At 39.5% G+C, this 21,356-nt stretch overlaps 2 protein-coding genes, 1 long non-coding RNA gene and 1 other non-coding gene across 6 annotated transcripts in view; 2 read left to right on the plus strand and 2 right to left on the minus strand.

Annotated features, from left to right (window-relative positions):
* The first annotated feature begins 86 nt into the window (after nucleotides 1-86).
* On the plus strand, nucleotides 87-6,437 carry LOC137985128 (adenylyl cyclase-associated protein 1-like). The gene is made up of 9 exons (XM_068832626.1): nucleotides 87-245; nucleotides 531-732; nucleotides 834-865; nucleotides 989-1,057; nucleotides 1,145-1,222; nucleotides 3,151-3,204; nucleotides 3,300-3,389; nucleotides 4,864-4,949; nucleotides 6,095-6,437. Exons 1-9 carry the CDS (start codon nucleotides 189-191, stop codon nucleotides 6,207-6,209), a joined length of 783 nt encoding a protein of 260 aa, XP_068688727.1. The 5' UTR covers nucleotides 87-188; the 3' UTR covers nucleotides 6,210-6,437.
* Nucleotides 6,438-10,691: 4,254 nt separating this feature from the next.
* LOC137985130 (uncharacterized) overlaps nucleotides 10,692-21,356 on the plus strand; it is an 11,153-nt gene continuing 488 nt past the window's right edge. The window contains exons 1-4 of the long non-coding RNA XR_011119244.1: nucleotides 10,692-10,827; nucleotides 19,021-19,074; nucleotides 20,089-20,194; nucleotides 20,990-21,025. This is a non-coding gene — a long non-coding RNA (uncharacterized lncRNA). The remainder of the gene's footprint in view (nucleotides 10,828-19,020; nucleotides 19,075-20,088; nucleotides 20,195-20,989; nucleotides 21,026-21,356) is intronic.
* Trnas-aga (transfer RNA serine (anticodon AGA)) lies at nucleotides 12,823-12,895 on the minus strand. The gene has a single exon. It is a non-coding gene; the product is annotated as a tRNA-Ser (tRNA).
* LOC137985126 (centrosomal protein of 128 kDa-like) overlaps nucleotides 20,883-21,356 on the minus strand; it is a 50,008-nt gene continuing 49,534 nt past the window's right edge. For all 3 annotated transcript variants that reach the window (XM_068832621.1, XM_068832620.1, XM_068832622.1), the window contains one exon: nucleotides 20,883-21,101. The gene's annotated coding sequence lies outside the window, so the exon portion shown is untranslated. The remainder of the gene's footprint in view (nucleotides 21,102-21,356) is intronic.

A 21,356-nucleotide genomic window follows, 5' to 3' on the forward strand; every position in this document is an offset into this window, starting at 1 on the left:
TTCTTTTAATGCACTTTTTATTGTCATGCGATTTTTATTAGCTCAAAAGACAAGAGAGTTATCGAGGGAGGGACTTCTGTGGTAATCACTAATCTTTACTCACCCCACCTAAGCCATGCAGGCTTGAGAGACTATTTTACTCAATTATTTATGATCAGTTCCACGATATAATACTCCGGAGAGTCAAGATGAACGCGATGCTTAAAGGCGGTGGGAAAGTTTTTGTAAGTTCATGTGAGATTCAGGTAAAACTAACTTTCGACTTTTTTACCACATTTATGAACTTCAGAATTTAGGGGTTCAGTGGCCAAGATTCAAAGTTGGCCCATCCAGGTTAAGGAAACTGTCACTGAGTCGCGTTTTATTTTACAATTCTTAATCGAAAAGTCCAAGAAATGTGTTATTTGTCAGAGCAGTCGTTCACTCTCCTATTGGTTGGTTTTAAAGATAAAATGCCATTATCGTGACTCTCAACCCACCTTCATGTACATGTAAATACCCCTGTATTGAGCTCTGTGTTGACATTACAGCTCAAAATGACTTCGAACCAAGCAACGCTGGATCGATTGGAAGCGGTATTGGCTCGATTGGAAACAGTAGCGGCTAAACTTGGTGTTGAGATCGTAACAAAGGAGGGAAGTCTCCAAAGCGAAGCCGATATACCGTTCCTTGTTCGAAGACTGGAAGTCGCGGCAGACAAAATTGAGCAACAATCTTCGCCCGATGATGAAGGTACAAGCATCTCATTTGAATTCTTCTTTTATTTTTTATAAGAAGTAGATAACATAGGAAAAATTAAAATCTCGATTAACATTTCCTCTTTGGCATTATAGGATTTGGAAAAATCGTTGAATTCTACGACGAGGTGTGAGCAGTGCTTAATTACAATTCACCCAATGCTTAATTCGAGTCTGTTTATTTTCGCTCCGCGTTAGTTGCATTTTCAAACAATCTGAGTTAGAAATGATTTGATTAATTGTCCTTTTAGTTTCTTCGTGGGAAGATCGCCTCATTTTTCAAGTTATCTGATCAATTGGGAGACGATGTTAAAAGCCAGGTATGTCAATGTTAAAAAAAAAAAATTGAAAGGCTGTTGACTTGACTTACGTTACATCACTCTTTATTGGTTCGTTGTCAATTTCAGGTCGATTTGGTAAAGAAAACCTTTCAAGAGCAGAGAGAATTCTTAACAAAAGCTGCAAGTATGAAGTTGCCCTCAGCAGTAAGATTTTTTTTTTTTTTACCACACATGACAAAAAATAAACCTCGCCGGTCACGCGATCTCAATGGAACGATATATGTCACGCGACACAAATCTCACTTGTTTATTCTGGTTTGATAAGGTTATAAGACCATCTGCTAAGAATTTTGAATAATACTTTTACCCATTCAAGCAACAATCGCGGCCATATAACCTTGCTTCAACGACGCAAGGGAACAAATATCTCCAGATTTAATCAAATAAAAGCAGATTGTGGCAATTACTAGTAAACGTTACAGTAATGTCGCAAAAATGGAAACTTATCCTTAAGTGCTGACGTTCAAATCAGTTGCCTATTTCACATTAGGGAGCTTAAGCGACGACAACGGCGACGGCAACGAGAACGTCATCTCAAAATATAAATTTGCGTTATTTTAATCGCTTCGTGACTATTTCAACGTTTTTAATATGACAAGGGTGTGGTAATTCCTCAAAGATGACACCAGTCGGAACGGCACTCAATTTCGGAGAGAAAATGAGAATTTATTCTCAAGTGCTGACGTTCTTCATAAAACCATCCATAAACTTGGCAATTTCACATTGCTGTTTTGCTGACGACGGCAACGAAATGGACAAAAGTGAAAAACGCACGTGCAGAGCGTGCAAAGCTATTGTTTTTACCCACTAAATATGCAAATTTGTGACGTTCTAGTTGCCGTCTCCGTTATCGTAACTTCGTTGTCGTAAGTTCCTTAATAATACACCACCGCCAACCGCATTATTCCATTACACTTTAAGAGTCAGATGCTCAGTTTTGTCGTGAACATTCTAATCTTCGGAAAAGTTTACGTTCATGTAGACACTTACAGTTTTTCAAACGGACTGGCGAGACGATACGAGACACTCGTCTCGCGAGACGAGCTACTCGTCTCTCGAGACGAGACTCTCCTCTCGCGGGAAGGTGGTACCCGAATACAAATGGATGAATTCAGCCGTCTCCTCCCTAACCCTAGGGATGGTGGGGGGCGAATTAAGGAGGAGACGGCTGAAATTTCAGAATCGGGCGTTTTAAACATTGCTCTCACTGTCCTCCCTCTTTTGCGAAATGTCCTGGCAGCTCGTCCCTCTCGCCACAGCCCGCGATCGCATTCCCCCACCACCACCCCCTCCCCCTACCCCTTCACCCCCCTACTCCCTTTGCCCTTCCGTCATCTTGCGTTCTTTGCGCTCGCCTTCGTCACTATGACGACTGTGGGCGCGAAAGAACTTGATCCAACGTCAAGAAAGAGATTATTTTTAATTAACTTGGTTTCAACAGACTTTAAGACTCGTAATGGTTGAAGTTCCCGGTTGCCATTGACTGTTTACATTTCTCGACATACGATCTGCGTTGAAACGGTTTCGGTTTCAAAAACTAGGGAAGAATTGTCATGATGGTAATTATGTGTACTCTGTCTACTTACCTATGTTTTTTTTAGTTGTAGAAAACTATATTCTAGCCTTGACCTTCACCTTAAACTTGAATTCTTCACTATTTAAAAGTCGCCCTATGTAAAGGAATACAGATGGCCCTCAGATGGCCCTCAGATGGCCCTCAGATGGCCCTCAGATGGCCCTCAGAATCCAGATCCCGATTCCTGGATTCAGGATTCCAAACTCACAGGTTCCACCAGAATGATCAATCTGTGGATTCTGGATCTCATACAATCATTCCGATTCCACGCTCTCCGGTTTCCAAAGCTTCGCATTTGCTGGATTCTGGATTCCGGCCGGATTTCTTCACATCGGGCGATAAAAGACTGTTATATCCCGACTTGCTTTACAAACGAAGTGGCATGTTAAATAGTAAAAAAACAACCCTTGCTGAGACCTTGGTACCTTTACAGGCGGAATTTACATAATCGCAGTAACAACGACTTTTCACTGATTTCGATATCCCCTTTTCTCAGGATCAATTTGCTGCAATGATACAACCCATGGCCCAACTTAGACAACAAGTAGAGGTGAGAATTTGTATTAACTGGAATTAAACTCAACAGTCCTAAAATAACCCTTGTATTCTTCGACTAACAAAAGTCTTTTTTGTTTTGTGTTTAAGGCTTTTCGTGATCGTAATCGCAATAGCCAATTTTTTAATCATCTGTCTGCTATCAGTGAAGGCATCGAGGCTCTACTATGGGTAGGGGCGGTAAGTCAAATTTATTTTCTTTTTCTTTTTTATTTCTCGCTTGTGAAAATCATGAACCGACCAAGCATAATTTTTCAGCAAAAATATTTTCCTTTATATTGAATTGGCCATTTATCAATAAGGCATATGAAGAACGCAATTTGTTGTTTTGTCCGTCAGTGTTGGGTGTTATTAAACTCGGCTTTCTAACTGACCAAAGGTTGTATATATGGACCTCGTTAATATTCGTATCTACACGTTCCAGTACCCGGCATAGTGCCCTTAACTCACACATCTTTAAGGGTGCGTTCGATCATGACCCTTTTCACGAACAAGAATCCGTGGAGTGGTGATTAAAAAGGGTCTGTCTAGCGTTTTGAAGCAACAAGGATAAAAAAGATATGTTTAAAATAGCATGTTAGCAGGTGTTTGACAATTTTAATGTGAATCTCCGCAAAAACGAAGGACTTCTCTTTTCTTTTCCACGTATTCCTATTCCGGAATACGGTCAATCAAACCGGCCCACCCTTAGCCATCACCTCAGGCTGGCCTCTTTCAACCTCATTTCCAGGGTCTATCTTCTCTGCCTCCCTTGTCGTTGCAGAGAAGAGAGACCCTGGAAACGAGGTTGGGTCTCTTTTTGCTTGAGAGAATTCTCGGTTTTCACATGACGTCACGACCGCCATGTTGGTGCCCCTAAACAAAGAAAAGGCGGCCATGTTGGTGCCCCGACCAAATCCTCCGGGAATTTAACTCTATTATTATGCAAACGCTTCCTTTTGTTTTCGTTGAAAAACATGGCTGTTGATCACGTGAGTGAAAACCAGCAATAGGACACATAAAACTCTATGCTTTGCTCTGCGCAAAGTTCATTTTCCCCTCAGTTATTTTAAAAGACCTTGAGAGTTGGTCCATGTGAGATTCGAACCCGTGACCTTACTGGTCCTTCCTCCATCAACGAACTGAGCCACCAGGCTCTTCATTTTCCGGACTATTTACCCGATTCCCTATGGCTCAGGACAATCGAGGTTCCATGTTATCGTTCCGTTGATGGTTTTTATCGAGCTGTTCAGTACTGAGCCTATTGTGTCCGCAGCGCACTAGAACAAACGGCTCAGTCATGGACTTATGTTTCCGAGGTCTCTATTCGGTGCAAGCTGACGTTCGATCTCATTCTCGAGAGAGAATTGTAAACTGCCACGAGACTTCGTGATATTTTCGGTATATCAGTCCTAAACCATGAACGTTCCCCTGGATCCTTTAACATGAAACTCTTTGTTTGGCTTATTTTAGTTTAGGTTTATGTGTTGTTTATTCCGTTTCCATTGCGCGCTGTTACCATTGCACAGTTCATGACAGTTATTGGTAATTTTTATTTGTAAAAGCCACTAAAAAAACCGAAATTCATTTATTTGCTCTAAAGAAAGGCCAATGATCTACCTGTCGACTGTCTTTATAGCGAATCGGCCTTTAAAGTTTTTTTTCCTCTTTGCAGCCCGGGAAACCTGACATTTTCGTGAGAGACCGGAAAGATGGCGCAGTATTTTATACAAACCGAGTACTCAAAGAATTTAAAGATAAGTAAGTCAAAAATGATTGAAGAGGTTCGTTTCCTCGTTTTCTTTTTTTACCTTTTTTATGTGTAGTTTAATGGCGTAGCCTCCAGGAGTTCTCTGTATTCAGTGGCTTAGTATCCGAACCACAATGCAGGTCATAAGTGTTGGGACCAAACTATTTCCCCCTAACTCCTTTACAATGTTACATTTATTAAAAGAGTTTGAGAATACTGTACAAGGAAAGTTTTTCATCCTTGTTTGGGGGGAGGAGTCTTCATTAAGAGTAAAAGATTCAGTTTTAAAGGCATAGAGCTATTAAATGGGCATTTAGTTACTTTGAATTTGTAGTTGTTGGAAAAGTGTCCCATGGACTTATGACCTGCGTTGTAGTCAGTAATCATAAGATAATATAGTTGGCTGTTACCAAGAGTGAATTAGATAAGAGTGTTGATCCATCACTTTGCGGTCTTGCCCTAACACAGTCACAAATGGATTTATTTTTAGATACACTTTGCGTGCGAAACAAACAAAAGAAGAGACGCTTGACTGCTTATGCCGTGTTTTTTTCAGGGGCATGACAACTGAGGCAGCGTTTACACGAACGCGGTTTCGCATCGACACGGTTTCATGACTTCGAAACCGCATCAAAATCGATGCGGTTTGGAAGTGTTTTCACTAAACCGTTTTCGCCAGAAAATCCAAGTCGTGATGGTATAAGCGAGCGCTGCACTACGTGCTAAATTCACTATTTTGAATCGAACAATGCAAATTTCGCGCCAAGTAGTAACCGTATTCAAATCGATGCGGTTTCGCTGTTTTCACGACAGATGAAACCGCTTCGTTTTGAAAACGCTCCACTTTTGGCAGCGGTTTCAAATCAACACAGTTTCGATTACAGTCTCGATCGGTGTCGTGTAAACGGAAGGTGTAACCGCATCGAAATCGATGCGGTTACAAATGAAACCGTGTTCGTGTAAACGCTGCCTGATTTTCGCGGGAACAGGTACTCTAAAAATAGACTAATTTGTGACGTTGCTGGGGAGTCCACCATAGCAACGCTCTTATCTAATTCACTCTTGCTGTCGTTTGATTTCTTGCCTAGTTTGCCCGGGAATCAACGATGATAAATACGTCTCTTACTTCACTAATAATTGTTTGTCGTCTTTTCAGAGATCCAAAGCACGTTGAATGGGCTCAAACATTCATAGCGGCTCTGATTCAGTTGCAGCAATATTGCAAGGAGTTTCATCCCATTGGCGTGTCGTGGGCCAGTTCAGAGCAATGACTTTAGGAAAATGGAGGCAGCGGTAGGCAGGTCAATCGAAATGAACTAATCAGAACAAGTAAACAGAGGTTCATGCAGTTTAATCCGTGGCATGAAATGTTTGAGTTGTGATAGCTTTAAGAGACCGAGGCGATGAATGCAAGTAATTGACTTCTTCAATCAGTCACTGTAAACCTTTCATGATTTAAATTAGAAAATGAAAGAAATAAAGAAATTGTTTTCTCAGGACTAGAGTCTTGCAATGGACTGGGTGTTTTTTATTGGCAACCGAAGGATACTGATTTGGGGTGATGTTCGTCATTGGTTCGTGTTCTGCGTCAGGTGTTCTTAACATGCAGCAGTGGAAGACGGACATCAATTGTTTTGTTTAGTAACAAGGAAGTTCAAAATATGACAGCGGGCTTGGCTCAATTGGGTGAACATAAACATGACTGGAACTTGAGCAACGTCAGCAAACCAACACATGCACGTGCAGCACGTGCTACGGAATACAGTCGTGCCGCACGTGCGTTTTCCTTGCCTTTCCTGACAAACAAAAACATACAATGACCACATTAGAGATGAATAATTTGCTTGTGACGGCGAATGTTTCCTTCGTTGTTCAAGGCTTTCAGCTTTACTATAATCACAAACTGGCCCTGGTCAAACGTTAATTACGTGCCTGATTTGTTGTTTCCTAACCCACAAACCTCTGGTATCGTCCACGAGTCGATGATGCAGGTAGGTCAACTTACGATTTGAAACGACAAAAAAACTCCCTTTGTCCTTTAAAGCTATCTTTTATATTCCAGTTGCTTAAAAGAAAGGATATTTTTGTTCTTTTGGTAGGTTTTTTCATAATTGTTCTTCCAATATACGGTCATCAATCCGCCGTTGTTCGTCGAACTGCTACCATGTTTGCTCGCTATTCCAAACCAGCGAAGTCCACCAAATGTAAACAGCAAAATAAAGAGCTTTATCAACTCATTTTCTAAAACAACTGGTCGTATAATTCCAGGTGAGCTTTCCTGAAGGTTAAAGTATTTAACAAATATTTTTTAGTAAGTTAGGTCAAAGAAGTGGTGGCCTTTGATAGAGACATGCATTCCGTGCTTCAACCTTCGTGAGTAGAAGCCATTTAAAACTGAGTAAACTGCGGCTGGCGCAGACCTTGTTTTGAAAAATATCTTCATCTGTTCCTTTATTTGTAGAATGCAGATCAGTATGCTAGTTTCGAATTGTGCAGAAACAAAAGAACAGAGTCGAGGTCCATGGGAATAATTTGCATTTTCCTTTGTTTTGTACCAAACAAAACGCTAATTATTCCCCTGAACCTCGACTCTGTTCTTTTGTCTCCGCACAATTCGAAACTAGACTATTAGCACTTTGGACCTATCAGTTTTTTGCCCTTTTTGCCAATCAATATGATTCTCAATGAATTCAGGAAGAACCCAAATTACTAGAAAATTTCATAATGGTGGAATAATCAAAATCCAGTAAATATGGTAAATAGTGATGTGAGACGAGCAGTTTTAGTGAAAAAAATTTGTTTTGGACTTGGCCGGCACACTGAGTTCAAGTAAAGATCATACACGATGGGTGAGAAAAAAAAAAGTCTAGAATAACTTTAACTAAATGGTGGATTGCACTCTTGGGTGGTGACTGGGGGAAGGCCGATAAGTTCACAAAGGAAAAAAGGTAATTAGGTAATTGATGTCAATCAAATCAAATCAATTTCAGCAATCAAGATTGCCACAAGGAGATGTATTTTCATGGTCTTTTCATTGTCTTTCACTGATATTTATTGAACTGTGGACCACGACCATTCCTGAATTCAGGTAATTATTTACGCAAAAATGTTTAGAACATTCCAAGTTCCAGAATTTGCTGTCAGTCTAATCTGATAGTGATGTCGCTTTGGTTAATAATTTGTTGAGGTAGTTTGTTACTTGTTACCAGTTCATGTCTCGCATGTCACCATTTGAGAGCCATGTCATTTGTAGGAATTTACCCCTAACGGGACCTCTCAGAAGTGTCTCAACTTGAGAGGCTACCAAAGCTTACCTGATTATCAACTAAGCAGGTGGCAATGTGGATTTTGGCATCTGCCAGTCCTGTTCATGAAGCCCTGAAGCTGCGTCACGCCACATCACTCTTGACTACAATCATAGACAAAAGTAGTTGGGAAGGTTATGTAAATGAACCGCACCAGAGCTGTATTTCAACCTGCACTGTTAAAGTGCAAAAGAAATAGTTTCACCTTCTCTTCTATAGCCCCCTTTCCCCCTATTCAATGTTGGAAGGTAACTCAACAATTTCCCACTGAAACCATTCAGTTTTGCACAACATTGAATGAGGGGGGAGGGGAAAGAAGCAATGTAGATGTCAAAAGTGCTAACCTTCTCAACAGATTGTATGAGAGTAGGAAATCTGCTTTGAATGCTTATAACTCTCTTAGTATTTGATATGGGGTTTCCATTTCTTATTCAGGAAATGTTCTTATAATGTGCTTTCCAATGCATAAATAAAATCTCACAATACTGAAATTTGGTTAAAATCATCGTATTGTGATTTGGATTTCAGACTTGAGTGACGCTTCATAATGTTACTCCAAAATCCATTCTGTTGGGAAAATGCATGTTTACTAAGAGTGCCATAAAAAATACATTTTTGTTGTTTGATGTTTCCTATTCGTGGAAGACATTCAAAGAATGCCAAAAACTGATTTATTCCAATCGATTTTGCAAGAAATGGTGTGAGATGCGAGAGGACTGGCATTACTCTATTTTCGAAGCCTAAAATAATGCCTTTAAAGCACAGCTGCAGATAAAATATTGAAACTGGAGTGTAAAGAGTTTCAAAGAAAATAGTAATGCTCATTCTCGGCCTTGACGTCACTGTCAGAATTTTGCTGGGAAAGGATGTCTTTTGTTGGAATTTCATTTTATGTGCTGTTGCTACTTTTTGTGCCAATTGTCGCTTGTCGGAATTTACCCTGTCAGGGCCTCTATTTAATGTGACTCTGTTTGAAATGAACAGGACATTTTTAAAAGGCGCTGCTCTCGACCTGGCAAAGTGCAACAGACATCCGCTATTCTAAGTGTTCACTCTGTGAACTTGTTTGACTTTTCAAGATCAGCTTTTTGGCTTTAATTGAGTAACAAATTTTAGACTCCTTCCCTTTTCGTTTTTCAAGAAGGAATTTTTATCGTGTTATTTGCTCTACAATGTAATATCATTAAAACACTTGCAACAAGACTTCCTAACACTTGTATGAAAGTTTAAAATTTGCTTATTTTAAACCAGATAAGTGCCTAAAATTGATGATAACATGGCAAAAAACATTTAAATGTTAAAGCAAGCACTAATTGTGTTTGTTTTTCAAAGGAACTGTAAATGCTAAGAAAAAAGTCGTATTTCCAAATGAAGACCACACCCAGAATTTTCAGTCAATCATAGACAAAAGTCGTTGGGAAGGTTACGTAAATGAACTGGCGCACCAGAGCTGTATTTCAACCTGCTACTGTTAAAGCGCAAATGAAATAGTTTCACCTTCTCTTATATAGCCCCCCTCCCCACTATTCAATGTTGAAAGGTAACTCAACAATTTCCCACTAAAACCATTCAGTTTTGCATAACTGTTACATTGAATGAGGGGAGAGGGGAGAGAAGCAATGAGGACGTCAAAAGTGCTAACCTTCCCAACGGTTTTGTCTATGATTGTAGTTTGAGCTTTTAGTCATATTGCATGTCCATTTAGAGGTTATCCTCTTCACTCTCAAAGCGATTGAAGGCCTTGCTTCACAGTACCTTCAGTTGCTGACTTAACCCTTTCACTCCTGTGGGGTTCCCCATTGACAAGTAAAATCGTCTGGCGTTAGACAGTAAAATTTAAAAGTGTCACTCTTGGGAGTGAAAGGGTTAATGGGGACATAGTTTTTGAGTGAATCTAGCTGTTGTTGACCCTTTCACTCCTGTGGGGTTCCCCATTGACGAGTAAAATCAAAGTGTCACTCTTGGGATTGACAGAGTTAAAGTGCCTATGACCTCAAGATACTTTTCCACTGTATTTATTCTCTGAAATCGTCCCAAATACATCTTGTTGTTTTCAGAACATTTTGATTGAAATTCACTTATTAATTGGCCTCAAAAGACGGGAAAAGTGGTCATACTTTGATCAATAACCCAGCAATGAAGGGGATCCGAATGGGTTTGATTCTGGGTTGACGTCACAGACTGCCTTGCATTGAGAAGAAAGTTCTTTGAAAACAGTGATGCAAGCTAATTCGTGACATCAACCTGGTATCAAACCCATTCATTGCTGGGTTATGGATCAAAGTATGACCAATTTTCTTTCAAAGCCAGTATAAAAGTGATATTCCAATCAAAAGGTTTTAAAAACAAGACATTGCATTTGGCACGATTTTGGAGAATATTAATAAAGAGGAAATGTATGCTGAGTTGATAGGCACTTTAATTAACTTCAAGTTGTCCCTCTACAATTTCAGATGATAAAGGTTTGCAGCTGACTGTTTGTCCAAACTTACAGTGGAAGACTGTTGTTGGACCAGCACTGAAGAATATGCTGTCAGGAACTTTCCCAGATCAGAAATTAGGACAATTTTAATCATAAATTATGGTAAGACTCACTTTTTTAAATTCATGATCATATGGATGTTTTGATTTTAAAATCAAAGGTATCCTGTGGTAATCTCGTGGAGTAAGTAAGATACTGCGTCAGGGAGGTGATATAGCGAATATCAGGTTACAAATGCAGTGTAATACATTTATGGGGGAAGGGGTGGGAATATTGGTTGAGGGTAGGGGGTGGGGGTAGGGGTAGGGGTAGGGGGTAAAGGGTACAATAGCTGAAACAACCCAAACCTTTACAAAAATGCTAACCTTAGGCCTAAACATTATCTAGAGCATTAAGTGTTTAGGCCTAAGGTTTAGAATTTTTGTAAAGGTTTGCATTGTTTCAGCTATTGTACTCTTTACCCCCTACCCCTCACCCCCACGCCTCACTTCCAGATCCAGAATAGTCATGCCGAATGAGATCCTGGATACTTCCTACAGGGGATGCCATGTGTGGGCCAAGTGGGCAAAGTTTGTTGATAATGTCTACTCTGCTGTGAGAGTACTCATGTTTTCTCTTCTTGTCCCATACATTTGATTTGATCTGCTTTACCCCTTGACTGACCCGAGTGAGTAGCTTGTAAATTCTTCTCACAATTGCAATGAAATGTCGGTCACACAGGTATTGATTGGTCTTGATATAATAGACTGAGGGGATTTCCAGAAGAGGCCAAAAAAATGAAAACTGTAGCACACCCTCTACATATTATTTGATCTGACATGATAAAAATAAATGATAGCACAATGCCTATAGACCATTTTTTGGTGTGATGGATTGGTGGGACATCATCGTGCTAGGGGCCCATTTGTGAGTGCCGCTAATGTCCCTCTAAATTAAGCATATTTTTATGACCATTATTTTAGCACCCCTTTATGTGGCAGCTTCACATGCAGCTTCACACACCTGCCTGGTATGTTAGCTACGCCATGCTGATGAGGCCCAAAAGGCCGAAACAGCTGTCCATGGCTGCTAATTGACCGGGTGAAATGGTTGTGCGCATGCGTGATGTGTTGGCCACACCGGGTTGGTGTTAGCGTGTGTCACCTTGCTTTTATTGCCAATTTTAAAGCAACTTTACTCCTCTCAAATTAAGCCTAGCCAATTCTAGATTGGTTCAAGTGTTACTGGTGTGAAAATCTTTTACTTTTACTTTAAAATGTGAAACATCCCAACTGGGTTTCCATGGTAACCATTGCTGTGGTAATACATAATAAAGGCTAATTAAGTGATATTTACTGTCAGATTCTTGTAAATTTGGACCAAACTTATCAATTGTTTATCAATCATCTCAAGTTAATAAAAAAAAAACAAAATTTGCAAAATTAATTTAAATGTCATTCTTCTCAACATGGTATCTTTCCATGCTTATTGGAATTATTTGTTAAATTTCCTTAGCAACAGATTCAGTAAGCGTTGAAAATTGTGTCAGAATGAATTGAGAAAAACCACTTGCATTTTCACTTTTCTTTGCATAATCACAGGGATTATTGCTAACTTGAACATTTTCCAGAGTCCAAGGGAGTGTGCTATCTCCATTTCTGCAATTGATACTTGCAGGCTATGTAGTTCAGTCACCTTTATTTTGGTTCTACACTCTAATTTTGCATTGTTTAAAGCATTTTATCTGTAGAGATACACAAATTATGCGGCAAAATTCCTATTTCATGTTGGAAATTTCGGATATTCAAGTGTGCGGCTAGCGAAGGACTGACCTTGTATAAAGGTGTTGATTTTGTAAATACGTACTGCTTTGTTTAGAACACTCTTTATGGTTATGCACAAATTATTGACTTTGAAACAGGTTCTGTTACTGTTCATAAGTAATTTTGTGTTGTTTAGAACAATTTATCTGAAGTTATACACAAATTATAGAGCAAATCTTCCCTTTTATTTTGAAAAGCAAGGATATTCAAATGTCGAGTGAAATCAAGTGAAGCTATGATCTTCGCAGTTATGAGAGCAATTTTTGCAATTGCGTAGAGACGCCTGAAAAATTCAGGACTTCAACGGGGTTTGAACCCGTGACCTCGCGATTCTGGTGCGACGCTCTAACCAACTGAGCTATGAAGCCACTGATGTTGGGAGCTGGTCATTTGTGGTTTCTAATCGGGACCATTTCATCATATTCAAATGTGTTTGCAGCAAACAACAAACTGAGTGTGTTTTTTAAAATACACATGCTGGTTACTGCCAATTTCAGGAAAGCAGGTTTACTGACAGAGGAAAATATTGTATGATTCCTTTTTACTTTCCCTTGAGATGACTGATGATGGCTAGTAGTAGTTTTATTGAAAGCAGTGAGGAAGAAAGCAATTTGAGACTTTTGCCTTCGAAAAAGAAGGCCAAATCAGGTGCAGACTTCACAAAATGTATCATTTGTCAAGAAAAAAGCAATGAAAAACTAAGAAGTCCTATGGAAGTTGGATTGAGATCATTCAAAGAAGCTGCAGAGGTTAGGCAAGATGAAAATTACTGCAGGACGTTGTCTGCTCAGACATGGCACTGTAGTGTTGTTTTCAGAGTTATGTAAGCAAGAGAAATCTCAGCTTTATTACTTGAAGCCATTACCTTCTGCTGAAAGTCAAGGAGGGCATATTCACAGACCAAGTTCAAGATCCCAAGTTAATGGAGAGGATTGCTCCCTTTGTATATTTTCATTGCCAGCAGAAAAAGTCAAAGGGTACAACAAAGCTGATGAACATTTCAACATTTGATTCATGCAAGGCTATTGAGGAGGCTTCATGACGAAGGAGTAACTGTGATAAGAGCATGCGTGAATTACAGTTTAGGGGTTGATTTAATTGCTGCAGATGCCAAGTATCACAAACACTGTCAATCTCAATACCGGTATGTAAGTAAATCTAATCTAATGTTTTCTGACTTTCCAGTTGACGGGGAGGAAGTTGTGTACGCCCAAGCTTTCGGAAAAAATAAGACAGGACTTCAAGCCTTGGTTAGAATTAGGAGTTGCCCTTGATATGAAAACTCTCCTGGATTCTTAGCAGGCAATCTTACAATATCTTGGATGCAATTAATGCAAGTCAGAGAGGTTGAAACACAGAATCCGGCAAAGCTTTCAAGAGGAAATTGCTTTTCAGAAGCTGCTTGTTTCCATCTTCGAGCCATACTTAAAATACGTCAATTCCTGGACAAAGACTCCACTATCCTGCTCCTTCATGTGTTTGTCATTTCAAGACTTGATTACTGTAACTCCTTATTATTTGGTCCTCCTGATTATGTCATCAACCGACTTCAACTTATTCAAAACTCTGCAGCTCGTCTAGTTTTTTGTACACGTAAGCATGACCATGTCACACCCTTGCTGGTTAATCTTCACTGGTTACCAGTTCAATGTAGAATTCAGTTCAAGATCCTCTTGATGACTTTTAAGGTTTTACGTGGTGAAGCACCGTCATATCTTTGTGATCTAATAACTCCGTATGTTCCGACTCTTACTTTACGCTCGCAGAACAAACTGCTCCTACACCAGCCTCGTTTCCATCTTAAGACTTACAGACAGCGTTCATTTAAGACATCTGCTCCATGCCTTTGGAATGATCTGCCTTACAAAATTAAAAACTCAAAAGATATAAATAATTTTAAGAAGAAGTTAAAGACGCATCTTTTTAAGAAAGCTTTTGCATTATAATATGACATTTACTACCTTTTTGAAGAACTCAAATTGGGCAGTAATTTTACTAGTTTTACTGATTACTTTATTTAATTATTCCTTTTAGTGTTTTCCTGTGAAGCGTCATGGATTTATCGATATGTACGCTATATAAAAATGTTTATTATTATTATTATTATTATTATTATTACCAGACCCTTGAAGTCAGAATTGGTTTAGTGTAGTTCCATATCTTTGCAGGATGTCATAAATTCGGTTGCTAAGAAAACTTTGGCTAGAATGCCATCTGAAGATAAATCCTCAAACAGCCAGGGTCAGAATGGTGTCATATAGTCTGGGAGCCGGTATTAGCAACAGAACTTCCTTTATTCGTAGTAATACATACAATATGGCGGCTCTATATCGACGTTCCCCTACGTATGATCGTGCGAGTAGCCGCTGACCAACATCTCCCCCCTTTACAAAATAACAAAAAAAAGAGACGAGGAGGCAAAACAAACTATAACCCAAAACCCGAAGCCTGGAACCAATACAGCGGGTATCCTATACTCAATTGTCCATAATAGGGTGATGAGAGAGCTACATATTAAGTGTTTGTATATTCATAGACTCTTAGTCAAGGCTGATAGATAAAAAAAAACTGATGTCTAGTTTGTGACGTAGTCTTTCAGTCTTTCGGGGGGTTTAATTATCCGTCCAGACCGGGTCTGCTTGACTGGTGATCCTGGCAGCTCCTGGGGCTGTGGTGGGGTCTCCGGAGGGGGTGCGTCAGGGACTTGGGGGTCAACTGGTGCAGAGCCTTTGATTGGTGAATTGACTAGGGTCTGAAGGAGGGGTGTCCCAAAAGGCGTAGGCTGGGGGTGAGCTGAAGGGCGTGGACAGGATTGTGTTTCCTCTGCAGGCTCAAGTGATAGTTTCTGGGAAGCGGATGTATGAGGTGTGCTTGCTTCGACTGCTGCTCGGGGATGGTAGCAGGAGGGCGCGGCAGCAGGCTTCAGGTGGACTCTGTTCCTTTGAATCGTGCGGCCTTGAGCAGTGCGGATTGTGTAAGACCGAGGGTTTTCATGGGTGAGCACTTCTCCATAGATCCATGGTTTCCCACGCTGGTGCGGAGGTGGTTTGGCGTAAGCGTAGGTACCAGTGACAAGTGGTCTTTGTTCGACACTAGCTGATTTGTCGTAGTAGGTCTTGCTATCGCGTCTTTTCTTGGAGATCTCCGCCTCAACGAGTTCAAAGTTTAGCATGGTGGGTTTCAAGAGTTGATCGGTGGTGGGGAGTGTGGTTCTGGTGCGTCGTAGCAGCATGCGCTGGGCTGGTGAGTAGGTGTGACCTTGAGGTGGTGTGTTTCTGTATATCAGCATGGCGCTGTGGAAGTCATCAGCCTTTTTTAACATGGATTCTGCAACTTTGATGGCAGCCTCTGCTCTTCCGTTACCCTTAGGGTGGTAAGGGGATGATGTGGTATGCCTAAATCTGTATTCGACAGAGAACTTCCTGTGGTCTTCACTGATAAACTGTGGACCGTTATCGGTGTGGCAGATTGCCGGAACACCATATCTCGCGAAGTGAGCTTTTGTTTTGTCAATGACTGTGGAGGAAAGGGTATCTTCTAGCTTGTCTACCTGATCCAGTCAGAGAAATGGCAAACAGTCACTAGGTATCTTTGCTTTTCCAGCTCACAGAGATCTTGACTGATTATCTGCCAGGGACCTGTTGGTATTGGTAAGGATTTCATTGGTTCTTTTGGTGCAGAATGACCATACTGGGCGCAACTACTACACGCATCACACATGTCTTGGATGGACTTTCGCATGCCGGACCAAAAGAGGACTTCACGTGCCATACGTATGTTCGATTCCCCACCAAAGTGGTTGGCGTGGATCTTGCGAAGCATGTCCTTTTGCATCGAGTGAGGTACCATAACTTGGGAGCTTTTGTAAATGATGCCATTTTTCACTGACAGTTCGTCCCTATAAGTCCAGTAGGGGCCGCAGATGTGTCAAGATACTGGATGGTGAAAAGTGACCACGAGCGAAAATTTAAAAAAGGGAAAAAAGGAAACAATAATATCAATAGTGTGATTTTGAACAATTTTAATCATTATCATTGCAGTAAACACCAATTATAATAATTGTTAAAGTGCCCCTGTGACCAAAATATTAATTCTTATTTTTCTTTGGATTTCACAACTACCGGTATGTTATATAAACACTAAGTGACCAAAGTTTTAAGCCTTGATTTCAAAGACACCTGTTTATTTTTTAACTGGGCCGCGATTATGAACTTAAGACCTTGAGAGAGCTGGGTCGAGGAGAAGAATGTAATGCATGTGTACACCACAGAATTAATATGCAGCATGGGAGTTTTAAACTCCAGTTTTGCATATATAATAAGCTGCATTCACATGCTGAAATTTTAAGCTAGCGAGCCTTTGACATCACTTTTCCTTGGATCCAACCCTCTGAGGTCCAGTGGGTCAGTTTTGAACATGAGTAATGGTGGACCTTGAAATCCAAAACTTGCACTCAAAGTAAACAGCCTTTATCAGTCAGGTGTTAAGAAAACACACTTTCAAAATATGAAGGAAAAAAGGAAGTAAGTTTGCAAATCTTTTTTTTTTTTAATTAACTTTGAGATGATTGATAAAGAAATGATTAGTTTGGTCCAAATTTGAAGGATTCTGACCGTAAATTTCACTCAATAAGCCTTTACTATATATTACCACAGCAACGGTTACCATGGAAACCCGGTTGAGACGTGTCACACTTTAAAGTAAAAGGTATGCACACCAGTGACCCTTGAACCAATTTAGAATTGGTTAGGCTTAATTTGAGAGGAGTAATGTTGCATTGAACTTTTGTAAAATAAAGGTAGTAAAAATATGCTGAATTTAGAGGGACCTTACTGGCACTCACAAATGGGCCACTAGCATGATGATGTCCCACCAATATACCAGTACATCATACCTAAAAATGTTCTATAGGTAATTTGCTATCATTTTATGTCAGACCAGATATGTAAAGGTGTGCTACGTAACACAAAATTCTCTTGACTACCCAACAAAGAAATCTATGTTACTTGTTAGGAGAATGATCATTTCTTGGGAATAAGAGGGTTAAGTTTATTTGCAGTTTGCCAAATGATATTAGTAGGACATTTGTAACAGGCTGTATAAATAAAGTGGTTGTTGTTATTATCATTCGAAAACTTCTAAATGTTAGTAATTGTGTAATCAAATAGGGCCAAGGGCCATTACCCGGTGGGTCTAATCTGTAGGTCATTGTTTCACCAATACAGGAAGTATCCTAAACATTCATAAAAGCTAACCTTAGGCGTAAGGTTAGCTTTTAAGAATGTTTAGGATACTTTCTGTATTGGTGAAACAATGACCTGTGAATTAGACCTGCCGGCAATTACCGGTAAAGATAAACGCATATTTTCAAAGTTGCCACAAAATTTGTAACTTGTAAGGGCAATTTGGAAAGCTTTGAAAATTCAAGTGAAGTTAATCCTTAACTGAACAAGGGCACATTCGCAGTTACATGTTTATCACATGAAGGGCAAACATATTGAGGGAGCCAGTTCAATGCCATGACAAATGATGATCAACTTAGCTAACCAACTGGTTCAATGAACACTTAAGTCTTAAAATTACAGCAAACACACTTTCATTTCATTTGTTAAAGTTCAATTCAATGAATCATTGCTGTCAACAGAAATAGCACTTTATTAAAGTGTATTTCATATGTGGTGTAACCTTGCTTGCTCTGCCTGAGCAACTAACCAATCAGGATAAGTATTCATTCTCTCTTAATTACCATAAGTACCCTGGTGATTAAGAAAAAAATGTCCTCCCTCTCAGTCAATCAGCATTCACTAATGCACTTTATTTATTTCTTTGATCGTGAGCGGGCGGTATCCTGAGAATCCTGTAATCTGATTGGTTCCGGGAGTGGGCAGTATTTTCCTATCTACTGACCACGGTCATGGTAACCAACTACGCTAAGCGCAGAGTGAAGTTGCGAACTGAAAGAGCGAAGTTTCAATTTGTCTTAATTATTGTTTTTTGCAATAGAGCAGTGTTATTGTTCAACTTTCTCATAAAAAAACAATGGATTCTGACGAAAGCTATTACCGTCCAGTGAAAGCGAATTTTATTACCCAACAATGTGCAAAATTAAAACATGACTTTTAGAGTTTTTCTTAATAGTTTCTCCTACCTTCTAAGAATATAATTTACAACACCCTACTCTTACAAATAAATAAAAATGTTATTCACCGGCCTTAGTCTGTCCGTATTGGGAAAAACTGTGCCCTGTGTCTCGAGTACGGCCCTCGGCCTGCCGCCTCGGGCCGTACTCAAGACCTCGGGCACAGTTTTTCCCAATACGGACCTCCCGGCCGGTGAATAACATATATGTATGTGATAATAGTGTAATAATAATAAGCAACTCCCTTGTGTTTCAGACAATCACATTTGGGTTGTGCATGGTCTTACATGGGCCAATCCCATGGAATGGCTGCTGAAGTGTTCCGTTTTGACTTGACATATCATTTCCTTGCAGAGAGAAAAGCCCAAGCACTGCAGTCAGAGTAGGGTCCATCCCTCCCAGTAAGATGTAAGAAAATAAAGACAGTCTGCCAGATATAATTTGCCATTATGCAGTCCCTTTCAATATCGTAAATATGGATTGTGGATCCTCTAAGAAAGTCAGTGGTATATTCAAGTGTGCAGCTCATAATTAAATCTACCAGGTTTTGGTTGTTCAAAATGTTGATAGTGTTATCTATCAGATAAATCACTATGCAGCAAGCAGATAAGTGCAATGAGAACAAAAGTGTTTGAATCATCTAATGAATGGCCATTCGTCTAAGGATTATAGCCTCATCCATTCATGGAATAATAATTATTGGGTCCAACGAAAATTCCTAAAAAACTGTCTGTGTCACTGTGTACTTCAATGACTGCCCCTGAAGCTGAACTGAAGCCTTGGAGGGCCAAAGTAACCAATTATTGCAATAAACAAAGTAGGGGCAGAATGTTTAAGTTAACCCATTGACACCTCAAATGCCCTAGGACACACCAAGTTCACGAGTAAAATACTTTCGCCTTAGACAGAATAAAATTTGGTAAGTCTCACCTCAGGCGTCAATAGCAGTTTTTGACCGCTCAACTTGTTATAGTTTTACTTAACAGAATATCATGTTTCTGATTAGTTTTCATAAGCGATGCAAGCATAGCACAAGCAACACACGCAAGTGCATTTATCGTCTGAGCATGCTTTTACATTTCATGAATTATGGTCACCTGCCTATGGCTTGTGCAATTTTGAGAACTTGGGTAAGCCATAGGTGAGTGCAATGGAACTTTCAAAACAGCACTCGTGCCTATAAAATAATCATGAAATGCAAAAGCAGGTTCATTACGATTGTTTCTTACATATGCAGTGTTGTACTTAACATGCTTCTGCACTTAGTACAACACTGCATATGTTAATAATTTAAACCTATCACCCTTAACTCATATAAATTAGAGACTGCTTTTCTGTCTGACACTTGGAAATTATCCCATCAAGACATTGAAACGTAGTGTTGAACTTATTTTCCCTATCTTCACTTTAATTTTTTTAAAGAATAGCAACTGGCACAAGGCAGACTGTTGGTGACATGTATTTCCAAGTGCAGTGCAGAACTTTTACCAACAGCTCCAAATGAAAGCCAGGAAACAACTATTTAAAGGTAATCAGTGTTTCTGGTTTTGTCTCAAAGTGATAGGACAATCTTAATCTCAGCAAATCTGAAGGAAACAGGGAAGTGACTTTTTTGACCATAGTAGCACTGTAAGAAATTTCTTTAAAACAAATTCGGGGGGTGGGGGGAATATAATATTTTACAGTATGTCACATTGATTTTAAGGTCCACCATATACATGTACATTTTTATTCCACTGTTACCCCATCTTACCATATTTGATCAAGAGAACGATTGCCTATACATATACACGAAAAACAATTTCGAAGTAACTCATAATTATGCAAATTTTGCGGCCATCCAAGGCTCACAATTGATTGTCTTTCTGAGTTTCTTTATTAACCAATTAAAATGCTTGGTTTTTTAACCTTTTTTTAATAATGAATTATTATCAATACGCACGGCCAAATGACAAACTGCCCTCTGCGAGCTGAAAATACGTTCGCCGCCCTGGTACTGATTGGCTGTAGAGATGTCAAACAACTTCGCTCAGCCAACGAGATTGTCCTATTTACACCTTTCTACACTGTTACTAAAAACTGCACTTCTCTTAGGCAATCATATTGGAGAGTTTTTAATGTAAAACAGTGGACATTTGTGCCAAATGTTACAGTGGTTTCACTTCTACAGTGATGTATTACTTAACAGGCTGGAATCAAGGAAGTTGGCAACCATGTGTCTTATCATGTTTTATTATGTGCAATCAATCATTACAAAACATTGATTACTCTTCATCAGTGTTCCTAATTATATATTAATTTTATCATGTTATCAATTTTCCAGATGTATGACGACTGCTATTAAATATGGACATGTAAGGTACACAATTTCTATATTACACAATGGACTATTCTATGTTTTTTTCCCTTTGTTCCTCCTGGTGACTTCTTTTGGCCTAGAAAGACAATAATTTAAAACTCAATATTTAAGCCTACTAGATAGTTAGTGATAAAATATAAAATGTTAAATTGAGACGAAAAAGTATCTTTCAAGTAAGGGGAAGCTCACTTTTTATTGGCTAATCGTGTTAGTTACCATAACACTTATATCCTCAAACCATATGAGCAGATGAGGCTACATCTCATAATTATGACTGATTTATCAAAAGTAAGGCATTTTTCCACTGCAGTTTTCTCTGAAAGTTGGTGAC

The sequence above is a fragment of the Montipora foliosa genome, chromosome 14, assembly GCF_036669935.1.
Source record: "Montipora foliosa isolate CH-2021 chromosome 14, ASM3666993v2, whole genome shotgun sequence".
NCBI classification, from domain to species: Eukaryota; Metazoa; Cnidaria; class Anthozoa; order Scleractinia; family Acroporidae; genus Montipora; species Montipora foliosa.

What these genes read in the sequence shown, in the direction of transcription:
- LOC137985128 (XM_068832626.1), top strand. Translation starts at nt 189, where the DNA reads ATGAACGCGATGCTTAAAGGCGGTGGGAAAGTTTTTGTAAGTTCATGT. An exon ending in GAGACGATGTTAAAAGCCAG is followed by an intron (nt 1,058 to 1,144) that starts GTATGTCAATGT and finishes TGTCAATTTCAG; the next exon opens with GTCGATTTGGTAAAGAAAAC. An exon ending in CTCAAAGAATTTAAAGATAA is followed by an intron (nt 4,950 to 6,094) that starts GTAAGTCAAAAA and finishes TCGTCTTTTCAG; the next exon opens with AGATCCAAAGCACGTTGAAT.